Below are 10,513 nucleotides of genomic sequence, written 5' to 3'. Positions count from 1 at the left end.
AAACCTTACTTACGTCCTTACTTCAGTAAGTTTCATCATTTGTTTTATGGACAGCAGTGTTTTGATGTGAAATCAACTGAACTGTTTTGTGTTACTAATGTCTTAATGACCCTAAATGCTTCATCAGACTGAACCCCGAGAGGAGAGAATGCCCTTTTAAGCCTTTATGTTTAAACTGCTGTGTCCCATCACTCTGTTGAAAGAGGCCCTAAATCATTTGGACTGTTGGGGTTTTAAGACAGTCACCTTTTAGGGCAGTGGCCCACTCTTTCACTAATGGAGAACATTTAAGAGGAAGCCCCTCATATGTATATGTTTTAAGTTTCCATATGAGCAAAGAAATCTGATAACACTAAGTGACAGCGGAGTGTGTTTTGAATGGGTACTCTCTGTTTTTGATGCATGAAGAATGAACAATTACTAACTCAAAATAAGACCTCTGGTTGTAGAAAAGCGAACACAGCATTGGATCACGAAGGCAATAAATGATGCACTCTGAGACATAAAGCCTAGTATGTCATGTATAGTGTACAGTGTGCTTATTAAGGTCATGCTGGAGAGTCTGATACAGTCAAGCTGGTGTATGAGTCACATTAGATCCGTGATTAATTTTCAGAGATCTGTTGCAGATCCATCGAGCAGGAAACAAGAGATGTAATGGAGGAGAAGGAGGAGGGCATCAGCATATCATTGGTTAACAAACCTCAACCAACGAAAAAAAGGAGAGTAAGGGGACTTCAAATGAATGCATGTAAACGCATGCACCTGCACACTGCACTGGACTAATTGAGACAGTCAACTGGTGTAAGCTGAGGGGAAAGATTGAATCAAATTAAATACAGATTAAATTAACTTTGGGCTGGTTTCTGCCATGAAATAGAAATAGCCCTTGTGTGAAATCTCTACTTGCTTAAAACCACCACTGAGAGGAGTGATTGTGCATGAAATTCTCTCACGATACTATAGTAAATATACAGAAACTGGATAGAGATCAAAGGCATGGCCCGATAAACAACCAATTAGTCACAGCAGGGTGAAGAACGGTTCGACAGTACGAGCAAATGTGGTGGAAAATATAAAAATACCCTTCACAGAGAACCTGCTGATGAAAGTTCATGCAGAATACAATTTCCATCAGTATCGTGCAGGCATTCAAATGCACACACACACATGCACGCTCTCTCGACTAGCTGTACTCACACACACATTCAGTGCACACACCTACTGTTCATGCATGTGCATACACTCGGTTGCGTAGAGGAAGTGAGTGCTGTATTAATTCACTACTCACCTAATTAACTCTTTTCTGTAACACATAATTTATAGACTGTAGTGGAGATGTTTTACAGAGGAGCAGAGTTGAGACACAAAAGCAAAGACAGAGCAAAACGAGTGGTCCTTCATATTCCTTCATGATGACATCCCACTCTCAGAACAATCAAGAAAGAGGTATTTATTAAGCCACTTTATCAGTCCATAAGAAAGGGGGGAAAGGAAGACTAAAGTGGCTGGTGTGGGCCTACGCTACTGGTTGTAATTTTTCACCTTAAGGCTGAGCGCACAGTCAATTTCAGGTAGATGTCCATGGATGTTTGAGCTAAAGTCTAGCAGTGGCAATGCTTTAAAAGAGCGTTCCCAAAAAGGTGTGGCCGCGAGAAGTAGAGACAAAGCATCAAACACAACATAAAGAAAGAAGGGAAATGTGACAGAGCAAAAGAGAGGGGTAGTGATGAGATGGGATATTAAGTTCTATCTATGTTTATCTGTCTATCAGTCTGTCTCTATCTACAACCTGCACACTGTCGATTACACCTCAAATCTACCGCAAGGCATTACCCACTAAATCCACTGTTCAACATCCAACTAATGCCAACCGGTCTCTCTTGCCTGATACAGGATGAGAATGAAGACAAGTGGAGGGGGGGAGCTTCGGGAAGGAAAAATGGGCAGTTCTGGATGAAAACCACTCGAAGAGAGGGACGGGAAAATTGAAAACATGCAGAAGCACGAGGACTCAATTCTGAGATATATTTGGATGACAATAAAGGAGCGTATTTGGGTATTAAGATTGGGTTTCTGTGTGTGTGTGTGTGTGTGTGTGTGTGTGTGTGTGTGTGTTGGGGAGGTTGTATAAGAAGGGGCAGAGAGGCAGCTGGCTGCTGATGGACTGGCAGAATGAAAATGAGCACAAATCAAGCATGAAATGGGATACACTATTAATGACTTGAGATGGCCATTTGCTCCAAACTTTGAACGCAGCTCAATAAATATCACGAAGGAGAACATCATTCCTATTTTAGACTAAATAATTCCCAAACTTTGCCGAATTAGAATCAAAAATAAAAGGACACTGAAACTTAATTTCCCTCAGGACTCAACTTAATGTTTCTTCCCTTGTTAGTTCACAACAGGTTGCGAAACAAACCGATCACCTTCGTAGAATGGAAAAGGGGACGTGACATGTGGACACGTAAAAAAAAGATTTCTCAAAGACAACAGTTAAAAATGGGCGCACTTTGCCATGATGAGAAGAACAGATGAGGAGGAGGGTGTGAAAACCGTGCGAGACCAGACCAATATCGACTCACTGAACACTGTTCTTTTAGGCATAGTTTAGTGTGCGAGTGCATGTGTGTGTTAATGTGTGTTTTATGTATACGTAAAGCACACACAAATACACACAGACAGACAGATAGACAGACACTAAACGATAGTTAACCTACCTAGAGTAACATTTAAGAATCCCGCAAGAGTGTGATGCAAAGAAAATGGGTGTGGAGGGACCAAAAGAGAAGGAAAAGGGAAAAAAGAGTCAATCATGAGGAGTTTTTTTTTAGTTGTCTTTGAAGAAAATTCATCCAAGTTCATATAACATCAGACTTTAGAGACAGAAAGAGGCGTAGGATGGGAAAAAACGATGGCAGCAGTTAGAGATGAAATGGCAAGGAGGGACCGACAGGTATGATATGGTTTGGTGAAAAAGAGGGAAGAGTGGAGAGGAGGAAAGAAAGGACAAAAATGAAAACAAAACTCCTCCTTCCTTTCGCTTTTCTCTCACTCATAAATAGAGAAAATTATACACCAAGTAGATGGAGAAATAGATGAGGAGGCAAATGACGGAGAGAGAGACTATATGAAAAGATGAAGCACCTCCCACTAAAGACAAAACATCTTCATGTTACCAGCTTCCAAATATGAGATTTGTTTGTATATATATTATATTTTTTTAATACATATAGTATAGTATATACAGCATATATATATATACATTATACTATCAGTATAATATATACACTATATATATTGATACACTATATATATTCATTTTATAGTAATAATATTATATATAATGATACAATATTATTACATATACCGTATATAATAGTATATACGATACTCATACTATATACCAGGTATATACATATATACTACGTATATATGTACCTAGTTGGTATATAGCTTAGCTATAGTATCATACATTATATATTATATAACTAGCTTATAACTAATATTGTATAATATATATTATGTAATTATGTAGTATGTTATGTATGTAAGTGTATATATATACCTAACGTTACAGTGTAACATGCTGTTACAGTTCATGTGTCTATAGTAATAATAATAATAATAAATTACAATAATCTAATAGCTTTATGTCATCCTGACAATAAGAGACAATCTACTAAAGTACTTAATACTAGTAATTAATGAACAGTTAACCTTACTTCTGTACTTTTACATTTTAACGTCATATAAGTTAATATGAGTTATACTTTCAGGTAACCTTAGCCTATTAAAAAGTTGTCAAAGTGTAAATAACATACACTAATTTAATAAAAATACAGGTCACATGAATTTGATTCTCACACGTGTTAATATAGTATATATTATTTATATAAACTAAGTTAGCTAGTATCAAAGCGTTGGCGTAGTTAGACCTCTGCCATGACTATACAAGTCAGGCTCAGTTAGTTAACGTCTATCTAATGGAGTTACACAACATTCAAACAACTTACGTCGTTATTTGAAGATCTTGAATTGAGGCGGCTTCGCTAGTGGGAGAAACTGCTCATGTATCAAAGTTAGTAACGTTACCATCGCAAAACGCGTGAAACTATTGTTAACTAAAGTAGTAATCGGGTTGACAAAACTGAACTGACTGGACAGTGAACGCACCTCCTGCCCGTCATGAGTATGGCGTTGCAGTGTGCCATACTGGGTGACGGTTCAAATTAACGTCATACATTAAACGACTGTCACGTTTTATGACTATATTAATTTCAATAATAACATTAAATAATTAAAAGATGTGCCTAATATGTATATTATGGTATTATTTCGTAAACGATTATATTGCAACTCATTTCAAAAGAGTATTTTTAAATATTAGATATTTATTAGTTATTTTATTATTTATTTATTTGTTCCACTCGGACCACCCTGGGGCAGCTGAAAAAAGTGTGCCAGTGTGTAAACCTGGTATACTCTGGTTTGACTAATCTGGTGAGCGCAGCTTTAGTTAAACGGAGCTCTCAGATGAATAATTGTGTCTACGGATTGTAAACTGCGTCCAGCGATTTGTGTCAGGGTTTTGCAGTCCAAGCGGCACAAATTTGACATGTATAAGTTTTGCAATCGTGTTCATAAATTTCCGAATTCATGGGTTATGGATGGCATCCAGGGGCAGGACGGTGCCACAGAGCTCTCTCCCGTAGTTCAATGCTCTTTGATTCCTATCTCAGGACTGCTTCATACCCACCTGTGGAAGACATCGTCTTCAATTGTTGCGCAGAATTTGACCATTTAGTGCCGCCGGGCGCCACACTCCATCTGCCCCGCCCCGGGCCCGACCGGCCCCCTCCGGGCCCTCAGGGGACAGCTTAAAGAGTCTGCACTGTTACCGTCCTCACCATCATCCACCAACACCAAAGAGCTCACAAGGTTTTGTTGTTCTTGAGGGGCGCCCATTCCCCCTTACTGTTACTATAGGACCCCGACCTCGACGCGCTCGGCCGCCCGCCGGGCGCGCCGCCTCGCAGCCGCGCTGGCGCGCGCCGGGTCAGCGGGCCAGCCGGCCGTGCCTTGCCGGCCCCGGCGCGTGCGGTCGGGGCCGCGCGGCGCGGGGCCTCCCCCGGGGCCCGCCGGGTCCGCCGGCCTTCGGTGCGGGCCGGATTCTAATAATAATAATACAAAAAATCTAATAGCTTTTATGTATCCTGACACATATAGAGACAATTCTACATATAAGTTACTTTAAATACTTTAAGTGAATTTAATGAACAGTTAACCTTACTTCTGTACTTTTTACATTTTAACGTCATACTAAGTTAATATAAGTTACTACTTCAGTAACCTTAGCTATTAAAAGTTGTCTAAATAACATTACACTATATTTAATAAAATACAGGTCACAGAATTTGATGTGTCACACGTTTGTAATATATAATATATATTTATATAAACTAAGTTAGCTATTACTCATAGCGTTGGCTAGTTAGACTTTGACTGTATACAATCAGCTCAGTTAGTTAACGTTATCTAATGAGTTAGACAGACATTCAAAACAAACTTACGGTCTTATTGAAGATCTTGAATGAGGCGGCATTTCTGTGGGAAACTCTGCATTATCTAAAGGTAGTAACGTTACATCGCAAAACGCTGAAACTATGTTAACTAAAGTTAGTTAATCGGTTGACAACTGAACTGACTGACAGTGAACGCACCTCCTGCCCGTCAGTGACGTATGCTGCAGTGTGCCAACTGGTGACGTTCAATTACGTCATACATTAAAACGTACATTGTCACGTTTAATACTATTATAAATTTAAATAAGATAAAACATTTAAAAATAATTAAATATTTTTTATATATATATAGTTATAGTTATTATTCTAACTCATTATTATTGCAACTCATTTCAAAAAGTATTTTAAATATTAGATTATTTATTATTTATTTATTATTTATTATTTGTGTCCACTCGGAGCCACCCTGGGGTCAGCTGAGAAAAAAGTGTGCCATGTGTAAACCTGTACTCTGGGTTTGACTAATCTGTGAGCACAGTTTATAAACGGAGCTCTCAGATGAATAATATGTGTCTACGGATTTGTAAACTGCGTCCAGCGTTTGTTCAGGGTTTTGCAGTCCAAGCGCACAAATTTGACAAATATATTTTGCAAATCGTGTTCATAATTTCCAAATTCATGGGTATGGATGGCATCCAGGGCCAGGGACTGTGCCACAGAGCTCTCTCCCGTAGTTCATGCTCTTTGATTCCTACAGGACTGCTTCAGTACCCACCCTGTGGAAAAAGACATCGTCTTTCCAATTGTTGGACCAGAATTTGACCATTTAGTGCCGCCGGGCGCCACACTCCATCTGCCCCGCCCCGGGCCCGACCGGCCCCCTCCGGGCCCTCAGGGGACAGCTTAAAGAGTCTGCACTGTTACCGTCCTCACCATCATCCACCAACACCAAAGAGCTCACAAGGTTTTGTTGTTCTTGAGGGGCGCCCATTCCCCCTTACTGTTACTATAGGACCCCGACCTCGACGCGCTCGGCCGCCCGCCGGGCGCGCCGCCTCGCAGCCGCGCTGGCGCGCGCCGGGTCAGCGGGCCAGCCGGCCGTGCCTTGCCGGCCCCGGCGCGTGCGGTCGGGGCCGCGCGGCGCGGGGCCTCCCCCGGGGCCCGCCGGGTCCGCCGGCCTTCGGTGCGGGCCGGATTCTTGAACTGTTCAACCTTTTCAGTGGAGTGCTAACAGCAGGTATCATTAGTGAACCTCAGCCATGTCATCTTCCAGAGCTTACACTGATGCAGCACACCTGCATCCAGGTATGTTTCTCACTACCCTATAAGCCAGTCTCTCCGTCAACAACTACTCCAGAGCCTTACTGCAGGTTGCAACTTCAATCATCCAGTTGGTCAACCCTTCAGTCAACCAGACACCACCCTGGCAGTCATCTAGTTGGCCTATCTTGTTTCTCAGTTGATTCTGCTCTGTTGCAGTCAGCTTGGTCTAATGTACTTCAGCGTCAACTGGAGGTGTACTTGTCTGTTACCTACCAGCTCAGATACCCTGCTCTTGGAGTTCCTCAAATAGTGTTGACTCTTTGTCACAGCCTACACCAGTCTCTGTTAGATTCTGTACCTGTTCCACAATCAGTGTCTGGAAACTGCTTCAGTTTCTGTTCCTCTATGCATCAGCCTCACCACGGGCTGTCTCTCTCAGTTCTGTGTGCAATTTCCCTTCACTTTCCTGCTCTACTGGCCAGCAGTCTTGGATCTGAGCTTAGTCTCTCAGCGACCAGTTCCCCTAGGCCCAATCTTTCCTGAGAATCTCTGAACCAGGTACTCTGGCATCTGGTTTCTCCGTTAGTTTTGGTAGGGCTGTGTGGTTATCTTCATTGACCCTTGTACGAACCATCTGGCCACCTCCATGAGCAGGTGTTCTCTTTCTCTCTAGATCCCTGAGGGGTTCCACCTGTTTCTCATGCCTCTTGGTAATCCTCCTAATGGGCCCCACGTTTTGGTATTTAGACACAATGTTCTAGCACCGTGCTTCAAGCGCCACAGAAAAAGAAGCCTATTGATTTTCAAGTGCCACCATCAGTGCTATCTTTTCGTTTTCAAAGGATCATATCTCCTGGCCTGTTAGTCGTGAGCACAGAATACTTTTGCTGTGCACATTCATGATACTAAGATGAATTGTCCTTTTTATTTTGGCCACCCAATGACCTTTTCTGAAGATTTAGGGAAATCTTTGGCTGTCCTTAAATAACTATAATTATAAAACAATATCTGGGCTTTTGGTGGAGGTCTGCTCGATGGAGTGCTGCAGGTTTCCATGCTAACCAATGTACTCGTTGCATTCTCTTCTGCTCCCGCACCAGTACCCTAGACACAAACAGCCACTTGTGGTCTGTGTGCAGATAATTGAGAGAACTGTAGTTAAGGGGCCCTGTTGAGTTTTCTTAGAAACAAGTTACGTTTACATTCAGTGCTACTCACCAAAATGTTTTTTTCCTCAAAGCATTTGCCATTCTGATTCTTTCAAGTATTTTCAGTTCAGTATTGATCACATCCATGTTTATGAGCTTGCAGTCTTCGTCCTCCATGACCTTGCTGTTGCATTGCAGCATATTTTGGCATTTTACCACCAATTGTTGATCAGCGGAAGTGTGACACCACTGGTGGGACTGCGTTTTGTGTCATTTGTGCGTGCATGCTTGCTCATGTTAGCTTTAATCTCATGTAATCTACTAACGTTGGCAGTTCTGTGGTTCAGTATTGGCTGCCTGATATGTACAGCAGCCTTGAGATTTCTGAGTAAAACAAAGCTGCAGCAGGTCAGCCCAATTATGTGGATCATCTTATCATAAAACGTATTAAGTGCTTCTGTGCCAAGGATTGTATATCCATTCTCACTGGTAAAACATGAGACATCGCCATCTCCTATTAGAGTGACTGTCTCTGTGATGCACTGTTCAATGCAACTGTATTCAGGTTGGTAGATTGTTTGTATCTGTAATTGCATTAAAGAGCTTTGTGTCAAAAAACTTAAGTAAGCCAAGACTTTAATAAAACCTTTTATTGTGTTTGTCAAAGTCTGGTTGCCAGACAAAATTTACAAAAGTTAGCATTCAGTTTCTACCACACATTTATACATTTCTGTGCAATTCTGAGTTTACACTGATAATCCTGTCAAGTAAAGCAAAAGACATCTGGATCAGAGTAACAGGAGTCAACAACATAAATATCTGACTTGGTAGAGGGGCAAAGAAATTCAATTATATACAACAGCTTTAGTCACAAAAAATACATTACATACATTACCAGACAAAACCAACCGTTTGCCGCTTCAGTTCTCTTCTCAAGTCAGTCAGAAGTCCAGTTGTTATGCAGAGAGATATTTAAAAGATACTGCAAGTGTTCAACGCACAATATTTGTGTTCCTAACACAAACAAGAAGCGAAGGAACACACAAACTTTCAAATGCAAAAAAATGTTTTCTTCTCAACTGTTCAGCTAGAGCTGGAGCTGATGACATTTGTGCACTGAGGTTCACAGAAGGAGCCAAAGCGCCCATAGATGTCTTTGGCTCGAACCGCAAAATGATAAGTGGAGCCAGACTGGAACTGGGTCAGTGTACAGGCCATAGGCAGAGGAAGGGCCTTCACCTCCCCAATCTTCTTCCAGTGCTGCTGCGCTGCATTACTGTTAGAGTTGTCTTGATGGAAGGCATAGAGGTGATAGCTGTCTACAGCTGCACAGGTCCGGTCAGTTTCTGCCACACACCAGGACAGCACTATACCGGTCTGACTTGGCACCAGCTTTAGCTGAGGTTGCTGAGGAGGTGAGGTCCGCTCAGCCTCTGGGGGCAAGCGCGGGGGTGCGGGGGCAGCTGGGAGAGGGGGCAGTGCCATGCTGGAGCCCCGGGTTGGCGTACTAGTGGTTACAGCGCGGGATTTAATTGGAGAGTCCTATACAAGAGAGAAGTGTTGTCATGACTTGTTCCTCTAGCAAAATGGGCTAAATATTATTGCAACTTCAATTTCTTGAATCATTTAAAAAGCACCAGAAATCATCATCATCATCAAAAAAAAAGTGTAAATGCAATTTTAAATCCTCACCAGTGGGGGGCGGTGGTGGACTGTCAACTGAGGATTGCTGGGGGCGTTCAGATTGCTTTGCGGGGACGACCTTGCTCCTGCACCTGAGGACAGAGCACATGAGAAAAATACACATGTAATTTACATTAAACATTATTTAGATGTAAAACACGATACACGTGTTTATCACTTTAACCATGTTTCTTTTTATTTAGAATTACAATAATATGTAAAAAATATCTGCCATGTATCACAATATCACACGCGTGCACAAAATCATCCTTTCATCCCCCTCAATTAAATGTGGTAGTCTTACTGTTGGGAATGCTGACGACTGGATGAGGACGCTGGATAGGTGAGAGAGCTGCAACAGTGGCAGTCTTCACTCCTGTCACTGGAGAACCCACAGTGCAACATAGACGTTTCAATACAGTGCATGTTAGGGTATAGAAAGCAAACTATCAAGTAAAGAAATATTCTATTGAATGAAAAAAACAGGTGCACCTCAACCTTACCTTGTACATCATCGTCGTCCTCAGTGAGATCGATGACAGAACCTTTGGGTCGTGCCGCTGGAGCCCCTGCTTTGGATGGAGTGGATCCTGTAGCTTGGTTGTCTGAGAAAAGAGAGAGGAGAGAAATGTTGATATAAATATTGAGATAACACAAGTTGTTTGCTGGCGAGAATAACAGAATAACATGCCAATGTATTGAGTCATTTCTCTTGTTGTTACAAAGCCTTTTTTGTTTTTTGTGTGTAATGTCACGCAATTTTATCCCTACTGACCATGTGTCATTTTATGAGCGAATGTCTGAAAAGTCTGTGTAGGAAGAAGCAGATTGGGGTGTAAGGATGTGTCAAACACCCAGGAGACCACTGTTGGTGTAAACCTAACTAAACTG

At 41.9% G+C, this 10,513-nt stretch overlaps 1 protein-coding gene across 3 annotated transcripts in view; it reads right to left on the bottom strand.

Annotated features, from left to right (window-relative positions):
- Positions 1–8,574: 8,574 nt before the first annotated feature.
- Positions 8,575–10,513, bottom strand: part of atf7ip (activating transcription factor 7 interacting protein) — a 55,333-nt gene continuing 53,394 nt past the window's right edge. For all 3 annotated transcript variants that reach the window (XM_035659655.1, XM_035659654.1, XM_035659653.1), the window contains exons 11-14: positions 10,126–10,227; positions 9,927–10,004; positions 9,632–9,714; positions 8,575–9,481 (exon numbers count right to left, since the gene is read on the bottom strand). In XM_035659655.1, coding sequence (XP_035515548.1) covers positions 9,023–9,481; positions 9,632–9,714; positions 9,927–10,004; positions 10,126–10,227 — 722 coding nt within the window. In that variant the 3' untranslated portion in view covers positions 8,575–9,022. The remainder of the gene's footprint in view (positions 9,482–9,631; positions 9,715–9,926; positions 10,005–10,125; positions 10,228–10,513) is intronic.

This window comes from Morone saxatilis, unplaced genomic scaffold, assembly GCF_004916995.1.
Source record: "Morone saxatilis isolate NCDOM2014 unplaced genomic scaffold, NCSU_SB_2.0 Contig17, whole genome shotgun sequence".
NCBI lineage: Eukaryota > Metazoa > Chordata > Actinopteri > Moronidae > Morone > Morone saxatilis.
The sequence above is the reverse complement of the archived record's forward strand: the minus strand, read 5'-3'. Positions and strand labels throughout refer to the sequence as shown.